This window comes from Trichosurus vulpecula, chromosome 7 (assembly GCF_011100635.1).
Source record: "Trichosurus vulpecula isolate mTriVul1 chromosome 7, mTriVul1.pri, whole genome shotgun sequence".
Lineage (NCBI taxonomy): Eukaryota > Metazoa > Chordata > Mammalia > Diprotodontia > Phalangeridae > Trichosurus > Trichosurus vulpecula.
The window spans coordinates 214,684,403-214,709,290 of NC_050579.1; the positions used below are offsets into that span (position 1 = coordinate 214,684,403).

The 24,888-nt window shown below is 36.3% G+C and overlaps 1 protein-coding gene across 1 annotated transcript in view; it reads left to right on the forward strand.

Moving 5' to 3' along the window:
• The first annotated feature begins 743 nt into the window (after window positions 1-743).
• EYS (eyes shut homolog) overlaps window positions 744-24,888 on the forward strand; it is a 287,935-nt gene continuing 263,790 nt past the window's right edge. Inside the window, exon 1 of the mRNA XM_036768324.1 lies at window positions 744-1,491. Coding sequence (XP_036624219.1) covers window positions 744-1,491 — 748 coding nt within the window. The remainder of the gene's footprint in view (window positions 1,492-24,888) is intronic.

The following is a 24,888-nucleotide window of genomic DNA, read 5'->3' on the forward strand; positions in this document are numbered from 1 at the left end:
TAAGCTTGGTTGCCTTTATCATATATGATTTCTTTGCCTATAACTTACCTTTGCTGAGTAAAAAAAAAATAAAACTAGACAACTAAAATGTCCTAGGAAAGAATCTTCAGTGCAAACATGCTTAACAAAAATTGACTGAATTAGCAGATTTTAAAAAAAATAAAAAAAAACCTTTTCCCATCACACTTTTTCTGTGCCACATTAATATTTTGATAGTATGATTTAATGGATAAAGTCAGGAAGTCCTGAATTTGTGTCCTATTCCTTACACCTGACAGCTATGTGACTATGCAAAGTGCCCAAAACTATTCTCTGCTGCTAAAATATATGGATGAGTTGCCTATCCGCATCTTTAAAGAGAGATTTCAAATGAGAAGCCCTTTATACTAACAAAATCACAAAATAAGCACCTACCCAACAAAATAAAATTAAATATATAATTCATGATAATTATGAAAATAATACATTATATAAAAATTGTTAGCATTAACATTTCTCTAGAGACCAAGTATTTGTTTACTTTAGCTTGAAATATGGTATCTCATGTGTTTACTGTATTTATGCATATCATTTCATCAACATCAGTTTGAATACCTGTTTTCTTTATTTTTATTCTGAAGGTGGATTTCTAAAAGCATCAATATTAGTGCTCACCTCTAAGAAAACTGAAGTCATATCCACGGAAAGTAAAGTGGTTTCTGACTATTTTTCAAAGATTGACTTTTAAAATACCTTCCCCAACTATGATAATCAAATCTACAATTGTTGTAATTCTTCTTTTCCTAAATATCTTTGTTACTAGTGAACATTCAGTATGTAAGAGACAGAAGACTATAGAATGGCATCCAGAACCTAAAACAGTTACAGTGAATTGGACTCTCAAAGAAAATATCTGCATTGATTTCTATAAAAAATGCTGGGAAAATAGTTCCAACACTCAAAACAGTTCTTCAGCCCATCAAGGACTTAATATCCCTCAAATTTGTCCCTTGCAACTTCAAGTTGGGGACACACTTATTATTTCTTCTGAACCATCTTCTCATTTCCTTGGAATGAATCTGATGAATGTTTCCAAAGACACTTTCATTAATTGTCTGCCAAATGACAGTGATCAAGATCTTTTTGGCTGCAAACTTAAAGGAACACATAAGGTTAACCCTCAGTGGCTCAGCATTGGAACACATTACTTCCTCACTGAAATGACAGGAGGCCCATTGCTCTGCAAGCTTGGCCTTCGTTTAAATGTGACTGTTAAGCAACAATTTTGCCAGGCATCCCGGAATGCAGCATTTTGCTCTGGGCATGGCAGATGTCTAAGTGAAGTTTGGAACAAGACATATGTCTGTCATTGTCAGCCTCCATATTCTGGGGAATTCTGCCAGGAAGTTGATGGATGCTTTCAAAACCCATGTCGTAACAATGGAATTTGCATTAAAAAAAGAGAAGAGAATGAGGATTCCTATGATTGCATCTGTCATCCACAGTTTGCAGGTAAGTTTTTTTTTTTTTGCTTTAAACTAAATTACAAGTTACCAATTACAAATGGAAATGTATTTTTTATAAAAAGGTTATATTCTACGTAAAGTTGAATTTGTAGGATTCATATAGTATAAAGTGTAGAAATTGTTTTCCATAATGAGACTGTTTCTTTATTTTAAATATTATATTTAACATATCTTTTTTGCATCATAATCTTTTCTGACTCTATATACTTAAAATATGACCGTGTTGGACAGCATATGCCACATTCCATTCATGTAGTCTGCTGCCTGACAGACAAAACTGAGGGAGTAGTATTACTATTCAGGTCAAGACTGGTAGCTACAATTATTCACTGGGGCCATTGTTCTATTATTCTTTTATTTTCCTTCCCATTGTTGTAGTTATTATGTGTATTATTTGGTTTCTGCTTATTTTATTTGGCATCACAACTTCATCTGATTGCTATCTTTTCCTAAAGAGGATTTTAAAAATCCACTTGGGCAAGAAGGAAATGAGTTGTATGTATGTGCATTGTTTGGGTACATGTGTATTATGTGTTGGACACACTTGAGTACTCATAAATGATTTGAAGTAATAAGTGTGATGATTCCAGTTATGAATTTGGGCTTTGGCTCTCCTGGAAAGTCTTATGAAAAGTGGCTTTGATTCTCTCAGTACTCTCTTTTCTTGTCAATCCTTTCTGTGAATAATATGTGGCATGTTAGGGGCAGTGAAGATACAAAGGATAACTCTTCCTTGAGCATTGAAAAAGAAGGCATAGAAAGAAAAAAATATTTAAAATAATAAACACATTGAAGCTTACTTGTTAATGATAGTGGTTAAGCAAGCAGTGAGCACTTAGTAAATGTATGTAAATTAAATGATGAGCAAATGAGCTAAACAATGACAAATCAAGGAAACAAAATGGAAAAGAAAAAAATGGGATGAATAGATTTCTAAATTGTGCTAAACTTCTCTTTGTAACCATTTTCTTTGGCATAGTGCCTACCGTGCTTGCTGACTTGACTACCATCCATATGTTTAATTATAGTAATATTATGTTTCATAGCCCTAATCTATCAACAACAGAAACAAGAGTCTTATGTCTCTTAGCTTGATTCAGAGTTCTTTTCTGGAGAAGACAGCTTCTTCAAAGCTTTAAGCTCTTTTCTAAATCTTGTTTTCTCTTTTCATTTCTCTTTAATTCAGAACTGCCTCCAATCCCAGATGCACATAATGTCATAAAGCCTGTATTATACCCATAATACTCTCTAAATTTGTGTGCTCTGACAGAATAACACACTCTACAACTTAGCATTTTACAACTTGACATCTCCAAAGAAACAGAACGATTTGCAGCATAAAACAACTTACAATTGAAATCCAATTAAAACTTCAAGTACCACAAATATATGTCTCACACTGCCTTTTTTCCACAAATATTATTTAATTTCTTTTGCCTTATCTACCTGCCTGTTCCCAGGACTGTACAAAAAGTAACTATAACTCATGCTTCAGAATATATTCTGATTTCTATAAAATTGTTACTTTATAAGTTATATTTCCCAAAAGTATTATTTTAAACCTATTTTATTTTCCTTCTTATTTATATCTATCTTTACTTAAACTAATTGCTAGACAGAGATATTTTGTGTCAGATATTTTATTATTGCCCCATGGAAATATAGAAGATTTCATAGTAATATAATTACATAATGCTCTAAAATGATGGGTAGGAATAAATAGGAGGAGAATAAAATCATTAAGTGAAGAAATTAAAATATAACAGATTCATTTGTTTATATTAAATGAACTTTAATAAAAGAAAAAATAATTTATAACAAGAAAGTGAGAAAAAATCAAAATTCTGAAATAAATCTAATATATTTGGTCTAAAAACAAAAAAAAAATCCTTTCTAAGTAAAAAAAAAATATGTAAACTGGAAAAAAGTGAGAAAGACATGAGAAGATTTTTGATATTCCCATATACCAAATCATCAAAATATTAAAGAATACATGTCCATAAGTATTCTCTGTTTCAATTCCATAATTGATCCTTGTGTGGGAGGAAAATGGTCATTCATCACACTGGTAATGTTTTCTGAATATGTGTTCCCTTATCGAATGTTGTTCCTAAAATAAGATGTCCAGTACTTAAACAAACCCACTTGATGTATTTGTAAACACTTATTTTCAACTTAACAATTATCAAGTATGATACTGTGAATGAAATAGGCTTTATTTAAGCAACTGGGAACTTTTGACTGAAAACATACACACACACACACACACACACACACATATACACAAAATAGGTGTATTTGTGGGCAGATGTGATCTTAAGAGCAAAGGTAGTAGGTGGACGCAAGAGGGCAGAGAAAAGCCAGGAAATTGCTTGATTCCTTCTTCCTGCCCCAGTTTCCTTCAGAAAGAACATTAAATCAAGACTCTCGATGGATTTTGGAGCAACATAATATACAAAAAGATGGAGTGAAACAAATTTAAGTGAACAAAGCTTAAGATAATTTAAAAGACTTCAAGAAATGCCTATCTCACTTGGGTAAAAGGGGAGCACCGCCCAGCACAGACTGTGCCCAGGAAAGTCAGCAGGTATATCTTACTCACAGCACAGTTCAGGAACTGAGGCTTTTACATCCTGGATCAGCAGCATGGTGGCACAGCAGGCCAGCTGGGAGGACTCCAGCCCTAGCACAGAAGGCAAACTTCTAGGCCTGGAAACCAGGCAACAACAGTTATACCTATGCCAGGCTACCATAGCACAGTGAGCAAGCCATCAGCAACTGAGGCCCCAACTCACAAGACCAGTGAGCAGGCCCCTGACAGCCAGCACAAGAACCTTGGGACAGTGCTCCCTGTGCACCAGGAGCAGAGATCAACTTTAAAAGTCACAAATAGGTGAAAAAATGAACAAGAAGAAAAAAAGAACTGAGCGTAGAAAGTCAATGTTGTGACAGGGAAAATCAACTCAAAATAGGACAATAATGTAATAATGCCTACATGCAAAACCTCAAAGGAGAATATGAATTGGTCTCAAGACAGAAAAGTGTTCTTGAAAAATCTAAAAGAAGATGTTAAGAGTTGAATAACAGAGGGGCAACTAGGTGGTGCAGTGAGTAGAGCACCGGCCCTGGAATCAGGAGGACCTCAGTTCAAATCCGGCCTTAGACACTTGACACACTTACTAGCCTTGTGACCTTGTGCAAGTCACTTAACCTCAATTGCACTGCCTTCTCCCCTCAAAAAAGGAGTTGAATAAAAGAGGTAGAAGAAAAATTGGAAAAAGAAATGAGAGGTATGCAATTGAGAATCAACAACTTGGAAAAGAAAGTACAAAAAAATGTGGTTTTGACTGAAGAAATTGACTGAAGAAATAATTCCCTAAAAATACAATTAGCCAAAGGGAAAAAGAAAATTCAACTGAAGGAAACAATTCCTTAAAAAGTGGAGTTGGCCAAATGGAAAAGGAGGTACAAAAGATAACTGAAGAAAATAATTCCTTAAAAATTAGAATTGAGCAAATAAAAAAAGAACAAAAGATAAAATACCTCATTGAAAAAACAAATGACCTAGACAATAGATCCAAGAGAGATAAATTAAGAATTATTGGACTAGCTGAAAGCCATAACACAAAAAAAAGAACCTGGACAGAATCTTTAAAGAAATTATTAAAGAAAACAGCCCTGATAACCTAGAACCAAAGGGTAAAATTGTCTTTGAAAGAATGTACTGATCACCTCCTGAAAGAGATCCCAAAATGAAAACTCCAACGAACATTGTAGCAAAATTCCAGAAAGATCAGGTTAAGAAAAAAATACTACAAGCAGCTAGAATGAAACAATTCAAATATCATGGACCAAGAGTCAGAGTTACACAGGATTCAGCAGCTTCTACATTAAAGGGTCAGATGGGTAGGAATATGATATTTTGGAAGGTAAAAGAGTTTGGATTACAACAAAGAATGAACCATCCAGGAAATTGAGCATAAGCTTTCATCAGGGAAAATATGGACATTCAGTGAAACAGGGAACTTTCAGTCATTCCTGATGAAAAGACTAAAGATGAACAGAAAATTCTGTCTTCAAATACAAGACTCAAGAGAAGCATAAAAAAGTAAACAGGAAAGAGAAAAAAAAAACAAACAAACATGTTTTTCCATAATGTCAAACTGTTTACATCCCTACAAGGGAAAATGATACTTGTAACTCTTGAAAACTATATATTCATTAGGGCAGTTAAAGGAAGTATACATAGCCAGAGGGTGTAGGTATAAATTAATTTTGATGTGATGACATACAAAATTAATTAAGTGGTGAAAAAATGTTTGTACTGGGAGAAGAGGAAAGTGAAAGGCAGAATAGGGTAAATTACTCATATGAAGAGGTACAAAAGACCTATTATAGTAGAGGGAAAGAAGGGAGGAGGGTGAGCATTGTTTTGATGTTAATCTCTTCAGATTTGGCCTTAAAAGGTAATAACATACTCACTCAGTTTGGCATAGAAATTTATCTTGTGATAAAGTGAAGTATGAGGAGAAAGGGGAAAGAAAAGGGAGGGAGGAGGATAAACAGGAAGGCAAAAGTAGTAGAGAAAAGTGAAAGTAAAGGGCGGGGGCCTGATAAAAAGGAGGGCAGATGGAGGGAAGTGGAGGTCAGAAGCAAAACACAGGTTAGGTGTTACAAGGGTGAAAGGAGAGTAAAAAGTAGAAGAAGGAGGAAAATAGGATGGAGGAAAATAACATTTACTAGTCATAACTATGAATGTGAATGGGATAAACTTTCCCATGAAACAGAAACAGGTAACAGAGTGGATGAAAAACAAGAATCCTACAATATTTTGTTTAAAAGAAACATTAACAAGTAAAGAGATATACACAAAATAAAGATGAAGGGCTGGAGCAGAATATATTGTGCTTCAGCTGAGGATTAAAACAACAAAAAAGCAATCTTTTTATTTTTATTATTTTTTATTTAATTTTTTAGTTTTTGACATTGATTTCCACAAGATTTTGAGTTACAAATTTTTCCCCGTTTCTATCCTTCCCCCCAATCCAAGATGGCATATATTCTGATTGCCTCATCCCCTACTCAGCCCTCCCCTATGTCACCCTACTAATCCTCCATCCATTTTCCCCTTATTTTCTTGTAGGACAGGATAGATTTCTATGTCCCATTCCCTATATATCTTATTTCTCAGTTACATGCAAAAAGAACTTTTTCTTTTGAGCACCTGATTTTAAAACTTTGAGTTCCAAATTCTCTCCCCTCTTCCCTTCCCACCCTCCCTAAGAAGGCAAACAATTCAACACAGTCCAAACATGTAAACTACGTAAAATACTTCCACAATACTTACCTTGTGAAAGAATAACTATATTTCCCTCCATCCTATCCTGCCCCTTTTATTCATTTTTTTCCCTTGACCCTGTCCCCTTTTAAAAGTGTTAGCTTTTCAGACCCTGAATCATGGAGCTGCAGCTCTTCTCAACCCACAAACACCAAAGACAACAGAGAAGGTTAGTGGGAAAAGCTGCTGGGGACAGAGTGAAAAAAGGAGTTCGCAGTTCAGCCACCGCGTCAGGGGCAGTGGAGGTGGCATAGCTACAGAACTACAGCTGCAGTTGCTTCTGGCCCCAGGCCCAGCTGGTGGGAGGAATTAAGTGGTGGATCAGAGCAGGAGTGAAGAGCCTGCTGAATATCTAAGTCCAGTCTGGGTTGGGGGTTCTTGGGGAAGGAGGAGTGCTGTTGTGGCAGAGATGGCGCATTCCCCCAGGCGTGGAAGATAGTTCTCTAAACTCTACAAGCAGTCATACCCCACTGAAAAACTCAAGGGTCAAGTTAGTTGGTTGGGAATATGACCAGGCAGCAAAAACGCACCCAGATTCGGTCTCAGACTTTGGATTCTTTCTTTGGTGACCAAGAAGACCAAAACATACAGACAGAAGAAGTTAGCAAAGTCAAAGAGCATACAACAAAAGCCTCCAAGAAAAACATGAACTGGTCGCAGGCCATGCAAGAGCTCAAAAAGGATTTGGAAAAGCAAGTTAGAGAAGTAGAGGAAAAATTTGGAAGAGAAATGAGAAGGATGCAAGAAAACCATGAAAAACAAGTCAATGACTTGCTAAAGCAGACCCAAAAAATACTAAAAAATATACTGAAGAAAACAACACCTTAAAAAACAGACTAACTCAAATGGCAATGAGGAGAAGAATGCCTTTAAAGGCAGAATTAGCCAAATGGAAAAGGAGGTCCAAAAGAGCACTGAAGAAAATACTCCCTTAAAAATTAGATTGGAGCAAGTGGAAACTAGTGACTTGATGAGAAATCAAGATATTATAAAACAGAACCAAAGGAACGAAAAAAAGGAAGATAATGCAAAATATCTCATTGGAAAAACCAGTGACCTGGAAAATAGATCCAAGAGAGATAATTTAAAAATTATTTGACTACCTGAAAGCCATGATCAAAAAAAGAGTCTAGATACCATCTTTCAAGAAATTATCAAGGAGAACTGCCCTGATAGTCTAGAGCCACAGGGCAAAATAGAAATTGAAAGAATCCATCGATTGCCTCCTCATATAGATCCCCAAAAGAAATCTCCTAGGAATATCGTTGCCAAATTCCAGAGCTCCCAGATCAAGGAGAAAATACTGCAAGCAGTCAGAAAGAAACAATTTGAGTATTGTGGAAACCCAATCAGAACAACTCAAGATCTGGCAGCTTCTACATTAAGAGATTGACGGACTTGGAATACGATATTCCGGAGGTCAATGGAGCTAGGATTAAAACCAAGAATCACCTACCCAGCAAAACTGAGTATCATGCTCCAAGGCAAAATATAGACTTTCAATAAAATAGAGGACTTTCAAGCTTTCTCAGTGAAAAGACCAGAGCTGAATAGAAAATTTGACTTTCAAACACAAGAATCAACAGAAGCATGAAAAGGTATTTAAGAAAAAGAACAATAAAAATAAATTGCAAGGGACTTACTAAAGTTGAACAGTTTTGTTTACATTCCTACATGGAAAGATGATCCTGTATGATTCATGAGACCTCAGTATTAGGGTAGCTGAAGGGAATATGCATATATATATATATGTTTATGTGTATGTATATGTATATATATATAAGTGAATATGTATGTATGTATATATGTGTGTGTGTATATATATATATATATATATATATATATATACACATACACAGAGAGCAAGAGAGAGAGAGAGAGAGAGAGAGAGAGAGAGAGCGGGCACAGGGTGAGTTGAAGATAAAGGGAAGATATCTAAAAGAAATAAAATCAAATTAAGTGATGAGAGAGGAATATATTGAGAGAGGGAGATAGGGAGAGATAGAATGGGGTGGATTATCTCGCATAACGGTGGCAAGAGGAAGCAGTTCTGTGAGAGGAGGGGAGAGGGCAGGTAAGGGGGGAATGAATGAATCTTGCTCTCGTCAGATTTGGCCTACGAAGGGAATACCATACATACTCAATTGGGTATCTTACCCCACAGGAAAGAAGAGGGAAGAAGATAAAAAAGGGGGGGATGATGGAGGGGAGGGCAGATGGGGGTGGAGGTAATCAAAAACAAACACTTTGGAAAGCGGACAGGGTCAAGGGAGAAAATTCAATAAAGGTGGATGGGTTGGGAAGGAGCAAAATATATTTAGTCTTTCACAATGTGAGTATTGTGGAAGGGTTATACATAATGATACACATGTGGCCTATGTGGAATTGCTTGACTTCTTAGGGAGGGTGGGTGGGAAGGGAAGAGGGGAGAGAATTTGGAACTCAAAGTTTTAAAACAGATATTCAAAAACAAAAAAAAAAGTTTTTGCATGCAACTAGAAAATAAGATACACAGGCAATGGGGCGCAGAAATTTATCTTGCCCTAGAAAAAAGGAAAGGAAAAGGGGATGGGAGTGGTGTGGGGTGACAGAAGGGAGGGCTGACTGGGGAATAGGGCAACCAGAATATATGCCATCTTGGAGTGGGGGGGAGGGTAGAAATGGGGAGAAAATTTGTAATTCAAACTCTTGTGAAAATCAATGCTGAAAACTAAATATATTAAATAAGTAAAAAAAAATGCTTGATATTCTAAAAAGAAATAAAAATAAATGATGAGCAGGCAGACTTCAGAAAAACCTAGAAAGACTTACATGATCTTCCAGTAGTTAAGATGGCAGAGTAAGCAGTTAGTTGCTCTCACTTTCTTTTACTAACCTTGAAAAAACTAGAAAATATTGCCCCAAGAAAATCCTGGAAGAGTGGAGCTAGCAGAAGGGTGGGGTGCACCCGTTTTTTTTAAGCTTGGGAAGCTAGGATGATCGACAGGAAAGATATCTCTTGCTGTGGCTGAAAGAAACCAGTAAAGGATGGGAGGCACCCAGGCAAGGCAGCAGCAAGATCCACCTCAGCAAACCAGCAGTAGATCCTGAGTCCCAGGGTGGTAGAGCCTGCAAGTACTAACACCAGGACCCCCTCCATCCCCTCACGTGCCTTCACAAAGCCAGGGGAATTGGCAGACACCAGTGCAGAGAACCACCACTTACACTATGGACAGGCATCCACTGGTTGCCTGATCCTACCCTTGCTCTAGCACAGCTCTCAAGGAGGAAGAGCTCTCCAGAGACCAGATCACTTCTTCCCCCACACTTCACATTTCAAAATTCAATGTAATCAAAGGGAAACACAGAAAGACCTCAACTGGCTTCAGCACACAGCAGCCAGCTCTAGCTCAGCACCAGGTAAGATACAGCATTATACAGCTTCCAACTACCAGAACCAGAGGCCCTAGTACACAAAGCTAGTAACCAAGCCACTAGCTTCCAGCACAAGTAGCATGGGACAGAACTTTGGGGTCTTCCCTAAAACAAACTCACAGTACAGTTAAGTTAGCCTGTTGAGCTCTAACTCTCACGATGGCGGCCATTAGCAGCCATTAGCAGAAATAACTACTCTCTCTCTCTCTCTCTCTCTCTCTTTCTTTCTTGGCCTTTCCTGTAACATAACTTCCTTTTCCTGTCAGGAAGCTCCTCCCACCACATGTAACTTAGGCTTCCTCTAACGTAAGCAAGTCACATGGCCTATTAATGGGTGGGAAAGATCTTCAAATCTAAATTGCTACTACAGGTCTGATACCTGAACTGGGAAGAGTCAAAACAGAGAAAGAAAATAATAGACCAATTTCCTAAATGAATATAGAGGCAAAAAATTTGATTAAAACATTAGCAAAAGGTTACAGCAACTTATCATGAGAATAATAAATTTTGATCAGGTAGGATTTGTACCAGGAATGCAAGGCTAGTTCAATATTAGGAAAACTATTAGCATAATTGATCATATCAACAACAAAACTAAAATCAACCATATGATTATCTCAATAGATGCAGAAAAGAGCTTTTGGAAAAAATACAACACTGATTCCTATTAAAAACCCCTAGAGAGCATAGCAAGAAACAGCCTTCCTTAAGATGATAAACAGCATCTATGTAAAACCATGAGCAAGCATTATATGTAATGGGGATAAGCCAAATGCATTCCCAATAAGATCAAGGGTGAAACAAGGATATCCATTATTACCAGTGTTATTCATTATGGTACTAGAAACATTAGTTTTACTGATGAGATGAAAAATGAATTTAAGGAATTAGAATAGGCAAAGAAGAAACTAAGTTATCACTCTTTGCAGGTGATATGATGATATACTTAGAGAATCCTAGAGAATCAGGTAAAAAACTACTTGAAAAAATAACTCTAGCAAAGTTGCAGGATATAGAATAAAGCCACATAAATCATCGATATTTCTATAGGTTACTGACAAAGACCAATAGCAAGATAGAGCAAGAGAAATGCCATTTAAAGTTACCGAAGACATTATAAAATATTTGAGAGTCTACCTATGCCAAAACAAACCCAGGATGTATATGAACAGAAGTACAAAATGCTTTTCACACAAATAAAATCAGATTTAAATAAATGGAAAAACAACAGCTGCTTGTGGTTAGGCCAAGCTAATTTAATGAAATGACAATGCTAGATGAGATAATTTACTTATTCAGTGCCATACCAATCAAACTACCAAAAATTATTTTATAGAACTAGAAAAACTAATAGCAAAATTCATCTGGAAGAACAAAAGGTCCACAATATCAAGGGAATTAATGAAAAGAAATTCTAGGAAAGTTAGCCTAGCTCTACCAGATCTTAAATTGTATTATGAAGCAACAATCATCAAAACGACTTCAAGCTGGCTAAGAAATATAGGAGTAGATCAGTGGAATAGGTTAGGTACACAAGACACAGTGGTCAATGACTATAGTAATCTAATGTTTGATAAACCCAAAGACTCCAGCTTCTCAGATAAAAACTCACTATTTGACAAAAAACTGCTGGGAAACCTGGAAAATAGTATGGCAGAAACTGGGCATAGACCTACATCTGAAATTGTATACCAAAATAAAGACCAAATGGGTACATGATTTAGATATGAAAGCAGATACTATAGGCAAATTAGGGCAGCAAGGAATAGTTTGTCAGATGTATGGAGAATGGAGGAATATATGACTAAACAAGAGATAGACAACATTATGAAATTCAAAATGATAATTTTGATTACATTAAATTGAAAAGTTTTTGCACAAATAAAGCAAATACAACCAAGATTAGGAGGGAAGTAGAAAACTGGGAATTAATTTTTACAACCAATGGCTCTGATAAAGGCCTCCTTTCTAAAATATATAGAGAACTGAGTCAAATTTGTTTTTTTGTTATTTAAATTTTTATTTTGTGTAGGGAAAAATCAAATATACATTTAACGCAAAATGGTTGCAAGTTCCTTAGCTTTTGCCTTTTTCAGCTTGGCAATATGAGCCATTGAGTTTGGATCCACAATATTGCCACCCCACTGAGGACAGATCTCATCATATCTGTCATTGTAATTGGTTTTGATGGCTTCTACCAGCTTAGACAGGGCTCCCTTATCCTCAGGATTAACCTGTGTGAGGGCAATGCTTGTGCAGGACTTTCTGTGAACTAAGAGACCCAGTCTTGCTTTACCTCTGATAATGCAGTAAGGAACCCCCATTTTTCTGCACAAGGCAGGTAGGAAGACCACTAGCTCAAGGGAGTCCACGTCATGTGCAATCACTATCAACTGTGCTTTCTTGTTTTCTACCAGGGTAGTAACAGTGTCAACACCTGCTCTCAGGACAGGTTGTCTCTTAGTGGGGAAATGTCCTTTGCCTGCAGCCTTTTCTTCAGCCAGAGCCAGAAGCCTTTGCTTTTTATCTTGCTTTGTCTCGGGTCTATACTTATGAGCCAGTTTCAGCAGTTGAGTAGCTGTGTGACGATCCACAGCCTGGATGAACTGGTTAATTGCTGGTGGGACTTTCAAATGCTTATAAAGGATAGACCTTTGACACTGCAGTCTGATGTACCGAGGCCATTAGACAAATCAAGTGAGATCCCTTTTAGGCTGGATGTCCTGACCAATGCCAAAGTTCTTGGGCCACTTCTCAAACAAAGGATTGACCATTTTCTTGGCCTCCTGCTTCTTTACTAGAGCAGGGGCCAGAAGCACCTTCTTCCCCTTGGCCTTCTTTCCTTTTGGCATCTTGGCTGGCTGAATGAGAAAGCTTTAGTCAAAATTGTAAGAATACGAGTCACTCCCCAGTTGATGAATGGTCAAAGGATATGAACAGGGAGTTTTCAGAGGGAGAAATTAAAGCTAATTATGGTCATATGAAAAAATGCTCTAAATGACTATTGATTAGTGAAATGCAAATCCAAACAGTTCTGAGGTATCACATCACAACTATCAGATTGGTTAGCATGACAAAAGACGAAAATGGAGAAGATGTGGGAATATTGGTACACTAATGTATTGTTAGTGGAGTTATGAAATGATCTAACCATTCTGGAGAGCAATTTGGAACTATATCCAAAGGATTATAAAAAATGTGCATAGCGGGGCGAAGCCAAGATGGCGGCTAGAAAGCAGGGACTTGCGTGAGCTCCCTGCCAGGTCCCTCCAAAAACCTCTAAAAATGGCTCTGAACAAATTCTAGAACTGCTGAACCCACAAAATAGCAGAGGGAAGTAGGGCTCCAGCCCAGGACAGCCTGGATGGTCTCTGGGAAGGGCCAACCTGTACGGAGCTGGGAGTGGAGCGGAGCAGAGTCCAGCATGGGTGGCGGCAAGGCCAACCAGACCGGCGGAAAATGGGTGGAGCGAGCCCTAGGGCCCTGAAGCAGTGAGCTGTGGCAGTTACCAGACTTCTCAATCCACAAACACCAAAGACAACAAAGAAGAACTGCAGAACCCACGAAATAGCGGAGGGAAGCAGGGCTCCAGCCCGGGACAGCCTGGATGGTCTCTGAGTAAGGTCTATCGCGCATGGAGCTGGGAGCGGAGAGGAGCAGAGGCCAGCATGGGTGGTGGCAAGGCCAACCAGACCAGAAGCCAGGTGGCGTGGGCCCTAGCATCCTGAATCAGTGAGCTGTGGCAGTTACCAGACTTCTCAATGCACAAACACCAAAGCCAACAGAGAAGGTTAGTGGGAACTGCTGTGGGAGGGGAAAGAGTTCACGGTTCAGCCACCACTCCAGGGGCAGCAAAGGTGGCATAGCTACAGAAGTACAGCTGCAGTTGCTTCCGGGCCCAGGCCCACCTGGTGGGAGGAATTAAGTGGCTGATCAGAGCAGGAGTGCAGAGCCTGCTGAAGATCTGAGTCCAGTCCAGGTTGGGGGTTCTTGGGGAAGGAGGAGTGCTGGTATGGCAGAGCTGGATGTAATAGCTCTGAAAACAACACTGCATCCCCTCAAGCTTGGAACAAAGTACTCTTTACTCTACAAGCAGTCATACCTGATGAAAAACTCAAGGGTCAAGTAAGTTGGCTGGAAACATGGCCAGGCAGTGAAAATGCACTCAGATTCAGTCTCAGACTTTGGAATCTTTCTTTGGTGACAAAGAAGAGCAAAACTTACAGACAGAAGAAGTCAACAAAGTCAAAGAGCCTACAAAAAAATCCTCCAAGAAAAACATGAACTAGTCTCAGGCCATGGAAGAGCTCAAAAAGGATTTGGAAAAGCAAGCTAGAGAAGTAGAGGAAAAATTGGGAAGAGAAATGAGAAGGATGCAAGAAAACCATGAAAAACAAGTCAATGACTTGCTAAAGCAGACCCAAAAAATACTGAAAAAAATACTGAAGAAAGAAAACAACACCTTAAAAAATAGACTAAGTAATATGGCAAAAGAGCTCCAAAAAGCCAATGAGAAGAATGCCTTGAAAGGCAGAATTAGACAAAAGGAAAAGGAGGTCCAAAAGACCACTAAAGAAAATACTGCCTTAAAAATTAGATTGGAGCAAGTGGAAGCTAGTGACTTGATGAGAAATCAAGATATTATAAAACAAAACCAAAGGAATGAAAACGTGGAAAACAATGTCAAATATCTCATTGGAAAAACCACTGACCTGGAAAATAGATCCAGGAAAGATAATTTAAAAATTATTGGACTATCTGAAAGCCATGATCAAAAATAGAGCCTAGATATCATCTTTCAAGAAATTATCAAGGAGAACTGCCCTGATATTCTAGAAGCAGAAGGTAAAATAGAAATTGAAAGAATCCACAGATCACCTCCTCAAATAGATCCCCAAAAGAAAACTCCTAGGAATATTGTTGCCAAATTTCACAGCACCCAGATCAAGGAGAAAATAGTGCAAGCAGCCAGAAAGAAACAATTTGAGTATTGTGGAAACACAATCAGGATAACATAAGATCTAGCAGCTTCTGCATTAAGAGATCGAAGGGCTTGGAATATGATATTCTGGAGGTCAATGGAGCTAGGATTAAAACCAAGAATCACCTACCCAGCAAAACTGAGTATCATGCTCCAAGGCAAAATAGGGACTTTCAATAAAAATAGAGGACTTTCAAGCTTTCTCAGTGAGAAGACCAGAGCTGAATAGAAAATTTGACTTTCAAATACAAAAATCAAGAGAAGCATGAAAAGGTAATCAAGAAGAAGAACAAGAAAAAGAAATCATAAGGGACTTACTGAAGTTGAACTGTTTTATTTACATTCCTACATGGAAAGATGATGTGTATGATTCATGAGACCTCAGTATTAGGTATTAGGGTAGCTGAGGGGAATATGTACATATATATATATATATATATATATATATATATATATATATATATATATATGTATATATATATATGTATGTATATATATGTATGTGTATATATGTGTATATGCATATGTATATATGTATGTGTATATATGTATGTGTGTATATATGTGTATTTATGTATATTTGCATGTGTACACATATATGTATAACATATATACATATACACACATATATGTATATATGTACATATAGATGTACACACATACATACATATATATATATACATACATATATGCACACACAGAGGGCACAGGGTGAGTTGAATATGAAGGGATGATATCTAAAAATAATAAAACAAAATTAAGGGATGAGAGAGGAATATATTGAGAGAGAGAGAAAGGGAGAGATAGAATGGGGCAAATTATCTCATACAAAAGTGGCAAGTAAAAGCAGTTCTGTAGGAAGGGAAGAGGAGGCAGGTGAGGGGGAATGAGTGAATCTTGCTCTCATCAGATTTGACCTGAGGATGGAATACCATATACACTCAATTGGGTGTCTTACCCTATAGGATAGAAGGAGGAAGGAGATAAAAAATGGGAGATGATAGAAGGGAGGGCAGATGGGGAAGAGGTAATCAAAAACAAATTCTTTCATAAAGGGACAGGGTCAAGGGAGAAAATTGGATAAAGGGGGATAGATGAGGAAGGAGCAAAATATGGTTAGTCTTTCACAACATGAGTATTGTGGAAGGGTTTTACATAATGATACGCATGTGCCCTAGGTTGAATTGCTTGACTTCTTAGGGAGAGTGGGTGGGAAGGGAATAGGGGAGAGAATCTGGAATTGAATGTTTTAAAAACAGATGTTCAAAAAAAAGTTTTTGCATGCAACTGCAAAATAAGATACACAGGCAATGGGGCGTAGAAATCTATCTTGACCTACAAGAAAGGAAGGGAAAAGAGGATGGGAGGGGAGTGGGGTGACAGAAGGGAGGGCTGACTGGGGAATGGGGCAACCAGAATATATGCCATCTTGGAGTGGGAGGGCTAGAAATGGGGAGAAAATTTGTAATTCAAACTGTTGTGAAAAATCAATGCTGAAAACTAAATATATTAAATAAATTAAATAAATTTTAAAAAATGTGCATACCCTTTAATCCAGCCATGCTATTTCTAGGGCTCTATCCCAAAGAGATAATAAAAATTGGAAAACAACTCATGTGTACAAAGATATTTATAGCAGGTCTTTTTATTGTGGGCAACAACTGGAAAATGAGAGGATGCCCATCAATTCGAGTGTGTATGAATGTAATGGGATACTATTGTTCTATGAGAAATGATAAATAGGCAGAGTTCATAAAAAAACTTCTAATGACTTACATGAACTCATGCTGTGTGAATTGAGCAAAACCAGCAGAACATTATACACAGTGACAACCACAATGTGCAGTGACTAACTTTGATAGACAGTCCATCTCATCAATACAAGGACCTAAAACAACTCCTAAAGACTCATAATAAAAAAATGCCATCCACATCCAGAGAAAGAACTATGGATTCTGAATGCAGAGCTAAGCAGAATATTGTCTTTTTTGTTGTTTCTTTCATATGGTTCTTCCCATTTGTTCTCATTCTTCTATATGACATGACTAATATGAAAAAAAATGTTTAATAGCAATGGATATGTAAAGCCTATATCAGATTGCATGCATTCTTGGGTAGGGGTGAGGGAAGGCATGGGGAGAAAATTTAAAACTTATGAAAGTGAATGTTGAAAACTAAAAATAAATTAACTTATTAAAAAAGAAATCATGTATAACCTAAAAAAAGAGTTAGATGAACTGATGCTGAGTGAAGTGAGTAGAACTCTAAGAGCATCATAAACAGTAATAGCCCCATTGTGTGAAGATCAACTTTGATAGACTTGGCTCTTCAAAGCAATACAATGATCTAAGATACTTCCAAAAGACTCATGATGGAAAAGACTAGCCACAACCACAGAAAGACTGTGGAGTGTGGATGTACAACAAAGTATGCTATATTCATTTTTTGTTTGCTTTTAGTTTCTTGTGGTTTTCCCCTCTTGTTTGGATACTTCTTTCACAATATGACTAACATGGAAATATATTTAATATGATTGCACGTAAATAGCTTATTCAGGTTATTTGCCATCTTGGGGAGGGGAAAGAGAGGAGAGAGGGAGAAAAAAATTTGGAACTCAAAATCTTATAAAAGTGAATATTGAAAACAAAAATAAATCTATTTAATGAAACTATAAATATAGCTATTACCTTCCTAATTCTGGACATTATGTGTGTCTTAAATAAAATACCAATGTTTGCCTATACATATTTTAACCATTTGATTTTTAAAATGCATTTAATATTTTATGTTCATCAACTATATGTAAAAACAATTTTTTACACTTGTTTCTTAAAATTGAATTCCAAATTCTCTCTTTCCTTCCCTCACCTACTTCCTCACCAAGAAGACGAGTAATTTGATATAGTGTATACCTATCCAATCAGGAAAAAAACCCTGTTTTTATATTAGTCATGCTGTGAATTATAATACAGATGAAAAGATTAAAATATAATAAAATATTTTTAAAGTATGCTTCAATATTCATTTAGACTGCATTAGTCCTTTCTCTGAAGCTCGACAGAAATTTTCATCAGAAAATTCTTTTTGAAATATTCTTAGATAATTGTATTCCTGAGAAAAGCTAAGTTATGCACAGTTTGTCATTATAGTATATTGCTTTTACAGTGTACAGTGCTCTTTTTGGTCTGTTCATTTCACTTTATGTTAGTTCATGTAAGTCTTCCCAGGTTTTTCTGAGAATATCCTGCTCATCATCTCTTATAGTACAATAGTATACCATCACAATCATATCACACAACTTGTTTAACCAACCATTCCTTGGTTTGATTGGCAGGTCTCAATTCCAATTATTTGCCACCACAAAAAGAGCTAGTATAAATATTTTTCTACATGTTAGGTCCTTTTCTTTTTTCATTTTGGAACACAGACCTATTTGTGGTACTATTGCATCAAAGGGTAGGCTTCACTTTATAACCGTTCGGGCATAGTTCCAAATTGCTTTAGAGAATATTTGAATTATTTTACAACTGCACCAATGGTGCATTGTCCCAGTGTGACTCAGTTTTCCCACATTCCCTTCAACATTTGTCATTTTCCTTTTCTGTCATGTTAGCTGATACGTGTGGGGTAGTACATCAGAGTTCTTTTAATTTGCATTTCTCTAATTGATAGTGATTTGGAGCATTTTTTCATATTGCTATAGATAGTTTTGATTACTTCATCCTTTGATCATTTACCAATTTGGAAATGGCTCTTGTTCTTGTAAATTTGAGTCAATTCTGTCTATATTTGAGAAACAAGGCCTCTATCAGAAAAACTTGTAATTTTTTCTGTTATGATTAATGTTTATTTCCCATTGTCCCATCCCCTTACCCAATTTATCTTACCCTCTTCCATTCAACTTGGTATCCTCAAAAAAGTTTTCCTTCTGGCAGCCTTCCCCAATCCATCCTTGTGACAACAATGTTGCTTGTAGCCAATGTGGGAGTGTAAGAGTAATAACATCAGTACACAGGAGGGCTGCTACCACAGCTTCTTTGATCTGCTTTTCTAAAGGAAAACAACTTTAAAGGGGTCAACAATCTTATTTTAATCAAACATATACACACATATACATATATACGTAAGTATATACATATATACAAATACACATGCATATATACATACATGTATATATGCACATACACATGTACACATATACATACATACATACATACATACATACATACATACATACATACATACGTACGTACATACATACCATCCACTTAATTCAGGGGAAAAGTCAGCACCTTGAACTTCAGAAATTACAAGCAGAAATTACAGAGAAAATAACACAAAGCAAAAGACAGGCTTGTAAGTATCTCAATACATACACAGTTACCAGGGAGAGAAGCACCAACATCTGGGTTTTCAAAGCTGGGCGGGGGGAGTTCCTGAACAACCTCCCAGAGTCTTATCTCTCAACATCACATAAACACTCTTCCCATGAGTGAGCACCAAAGTAAAATGCTAACTTCAGATTTATATATACACTTCTTCAGGGTCAAAGGGCATCACAAACCTTGTTACCCAGGCTCATGTGACTTAGGCTTCCATGTGACTTAAGCAGGTCACGTGGGCCTATTAATGTATGGAAAATATCTTCCCATCAAGCAAAAAAATACATTAACAGTACAACCCTTTCGTCTATCACACCTCCCATCCCATTCCACTTCTACTTTCTTGTACACTAAGATAGATTTCTATTTGAGCCAATTCTGACGGGAGTAAGGTTTGAGTGCTACCCCCCCCCCAATCTTCCCTTCTACTGTAAAATCTCTTTCACACTTCTTTTATATGGGATAATTTACCTTATACTACCTCTCACTTTCCCTCTATCCTAGTGTATTCTATTTTCTCATCCCCTAATTTTATTTTTTTTATATTATCACCTCACATTCAACTCAAACCCATGTCCTCTTTCTATGTATATCCTTCTAACTGCTCTAATAATGAGGGAGTTATTATCACTTACAAGTATCATCTTCCCATGAAGGAATGTAAACAGTTTAACTTTATTAAATTCCTTTTGATGTCCCTTTCCCCATTTATCTTTTTCTGCTTCTCTTGAGTCTTGTCAGATTAAAAGTGAGATTTTTCTATTCAGCTTTAGACTTTTCATCGGGAATGCTTAAAAGTCCTCCATTTCATTGAATGTCCATTTTCCTCTTGAATTATTATGCCCAGTTTTGCTGGGTAGGTGATTCTTCTTTGTAATACTAGCTCCTTTGCCTTCTGGAATATCATATTCTGAGCCCTCCAATCTTTTAAAGCAGAAACTGCTAAAACCTATGTTATCCTGATGGCGGGTCCATAATATTTGAATTGTTCCTTTAACCTGGGAGTTCTGGAATTTGACTATAATATTTCTGGGAGTTTTCATTTTGGGATCTCTTTCAGGAGGTATGCTGTCGGTTCTTTCAATTTCTGTTTCCCGTCTGTACATCTAGAACGTCAGGGTAGTTTTACTTCATAATTTCTGGAAATATGATTTCTAGGTTCCTTTTTTCTCGTTGTGGCTTTTAGGTAGTCTAATCATTCTTAAATAATCCCTCCTCATTTTATCTTCCAGATCAGTCATTTTTCCAGTGAGATAGTTCACATACTCTAATATTTTTTTCCATTCTTTTACTTCTCTTGTATTAGATCTCAATATATTATGGAGTCATTTAGCTTTGACTTGCCCAATTCTAATTTTTAAGGAATGTTTTCTGCAGTGAACTTTTGTACCTTCTTTTCCATCTGTCCAATTCAATTTTTTAAGGAGTTGTTTTCTTCAGTTTCTTCAGTTGTTTTCTTTTTTAAGGTGGCCAATTCTAGTGTTCAAGAAGTTCTTCTGTTCAGCAGATTTTTGTACCTCTTTTGCCATTTGACCTATTCTGCTTTCTAAGGTGTTATTTTCTTCAATATTTTATATGCCTCATTTTCCCAGTTGTTCCTTTTTCATGATTTTCTTTATCACTTCTTTCTCCTATTTTCCCTCCAAATCTCTGTGATTTTTAAAATTTTTGAGCTCTTTTAGGAATTTTTTTTTTGTCCCTAAGCCCAATTAATATTTTTCTTTGTTGCTTTGGATGTGGCGCTTTTTCCTTTGTTGCCTTCTGAATTTGTGTCTTGATCTTCCTTGTCAACATAGTAACTTTCTATGACTAGATTATTTTTTTATTGTTTGATGTTTTTTCCAGCCTGTTTCTTGATTTTTATCTTTATGTTAAAATTTAGGCTCAGCTTCTATGGTAGAGGGTCCACTGTTGCTAGCTTCAGGTTTTTTATGCAACTGTTTTTAGATCTTTTTCTGGGGAGCGGGAGTCTGTATGTTTTCAGTTCCCTTAAAGGTGGTATAATCTAAGGAGAGGTGTGTTCACTACTATCTTGCCCTTTACTCTAGTCTATATATATGTACGCACACATACATACATATATACACACATGTATGTGTGTATATATATGCATATGTACATGTATCTACATATGATCTGAAGAAATAGTATAGTACTCTGATTTTAGTCACTTCACAGTGACGCTGTTTTTATTACCTTGTAGTCATAATGGAAAAGACCTAGCATAGACTCAGAGAGTAATTACTGTTCACAATATTCTCACCAAGTTGTTAAAAGCAAAATATCTTCAGAATCTTTGTGAAAAAATAAAGGTGATGATGAGGTATTAAAATCCAACTGAAATATTTTGATGGGAAATCTATTATAAAAGTTACAAAAGCAGATTAAACAAGGATTGCGTTGTTCTGCCAAGAAGAGAGTAAGCTTTTTCATAGACCTTCAGGAAAGAAATGTGTAGTCTTCACATACCTCTTTGCAGGGATTTTATGCTTCTTGAAGCATCACAAAAATAGTTGTCCTAAGTTGCAAAAGTCATAAAAATTCTATTGATAGAGATTCTTATAAATAGGTCAGTAGATAGATTGACTGATGATGTTTTTAAAGGCAAAGTGTAGTATTTGCAGAGTTTTTGATAAAAAGACATTCACTCATACTGACAATCAATATGTGAATATATTATTTTAAAAATTAAAACCATATATAATATGTGTATATATATGTACATATATATGTGTATATATATATATATATATATATATATATATAGTTAGTCATACCAATCAAAACTGTGATCTGCTTCCTACAGTTGTGTAGTAAAAATGTTAGAAGAAAAAAGATAACATAGCTACATGAAACAGATTTAAAAGAGCCTCATTTGTAATAGCAAAAATGAGGACAAGCCCCATGTTTCCAGTCACTGGGGATGGATCATCAAATTGTGGTATATTAGTATATTGACTTCTTCTTACCCCATTAAGATAAAAATTAGGAAGGACACAAAGAAACGTGGGAACACAGAGGACAGTATGACTTATTAATAAAGTAGAAAGGAAATGTCTGTCTGTCTGTCTGTCTGTCTGTCTCTCTCTCTCTCTCTCTCTCCTCTCTCTCTTTCTTCATATAGATAGAGATAGATATAGGTACAAATATATAGAGATAGATATCTATGTAGATATATCTATCTCTATATCTATATAGATATTTTCCTTTTTTCCAAGTAAATATTTTAATCATCTTATACAAAATGAATACTACAAAAGTGAAAATACAATGTAAAGATACTAATGATAAAAAGTAAACAGCTTGGCTTGGAAAAGGATGTGACAAAGATGATTAACCTTTGGCCCTCATAATCACATAATCTAGTCATATATTTGCTGTGTAACTTTCTTCAGTTGAGGGAAGCCAGGCAGGGTCAGAATTATATACTTTACATTGCCAGTTTTCTGATTTCTGCTCTATACAAACATTTAACTCTACCCAGATGAGTATAGGGCAGACAGTTGAGAAGTGATACCTACTAACTTATAACTGCTATTAAGTAAAAGATAGTAAAAACAATCACAGATAATAAATGATGTGTGTACATGTATATACACACATACACATATACATACATAATCGTGTGTGTGTCTGTGTAGCAAAAACATTCAGAAAAATACTGAGGAGAAAAAGTAGTTTACAAAGTGTGTCGGGCGAAATGGTACATTTCTCCCTTTTATTTGAGCATTTATATGTCCCACCCCCTTTTCTTTTAAACAAAGTATATATAATGTCAATTTATGTTTTATATATTTTTTTAAGTTCTTGTATTTGAATACTTATTTTTGAAAGTTACTTCATTTACAAAAAAGAGCTAAGCATTCATCAAAGGTATCTTCTATCAAAAGCTGAAAAGAAAAAAAAAATCTTACCACAAATGATTTTCTATAGCACACCACATCCTTAGATACTATGTATCTCATTTAAAGATGTAGACACTATAAAATCTTGTGTTCCATTTACTATAGCATTGAACTTGCTAAAATGAAATTCAGCCTCAAAGGCTTTCTTCGAAAAACGGTGATTGACACATTAAAACTGAACACATTTCTATGATGGTTGCAAATACGGAAAGAACTTAATTGAATGTTTCACTGAGTATATTTTTTTCAAATGAATGTAACCTGAGTTCCAAAGAACATTGGTATGGAATTCTTTCTCATCGGTGGAAATCAGTGCTCAGTGCCTGCATAAGGTGGAATTGGAGAAAAGAGAGAGGATTCAGTCTCTTTAATTTCTTTGTCTGTTAAGTCTGTTAAAGCTTTTCTAGCTTACAGTTTCAAGGGAGAAGATGAGATAAACAATTCCAATATTTCAGGTTGCTGATGAGAGAAAAGATACGAGGAAGAAGCTGACGTGAGGAACTGGCAGTTTTCCTCACATCCATTTCTATAGAACATTATGCAAGACACTTCAGGAAATTTCCCTTTGGGCGATATCTGTTATTTTCTCTTGGTTGAGCTGAATTAGTTTTCTCCCTTGATGGGAGAGAACTCTTTGTATTTTTGAGCATTTATTCTCATAAGCATACTTTCCCTGATTTCTATTTTTGATTATTTCTTTGCTTTTTTCCATGTTTGTTCATCATGGAGCTAGTATTTAGTGGCAAGGGAGTCAATGGGGTCTTTCTTTCCCCATTATGACTAGCAATCAGGGATTATCTAGAAACTGAAAACTACATCCCATAGATTAATAATATTAAATAGAGGAGATAGATGTAATTTTAGCCTGGTACCCCTCTCTCTGAGGAGAATAAAATGGTGAGCCTCTGTCCTCCATCACCTTCTTCTCATTCTAGAAGAATTAAAGTTTTCCTTGGAGAAAAATTGGGGGAGTCAAGGTTAAAGATATCTATTATTCCCTTCCTATGAGCTGTACATGATTCCCCATGCTATTTGTGGGAGACAGCTTTGCTACATGAACATTAGAAATGATGTTATCCTTTGTTGTAGAAGAAGTCCTGCTAAACAAAAGAATTGGAGATGGTGAAGATCTCTAATTCACTTAGTGATATCATTGCACTAACTGCAGAACTTTTTAGTCACTAAGAAAGCCTTTCCAGCAAAATGTATGAACTTTGGCAAATAACGTGTTTCCTGTCTCACTGTTGCCTTCTCTCCTGCTTTGTTCCATGGTAATAAAAACTCTGTCTCTTCTGGATGAGTTTAAGATTGAAAACCCTTCAGTAGATATTAAATTGTCTTTTCCCTTATGGTGGTTAAGGAG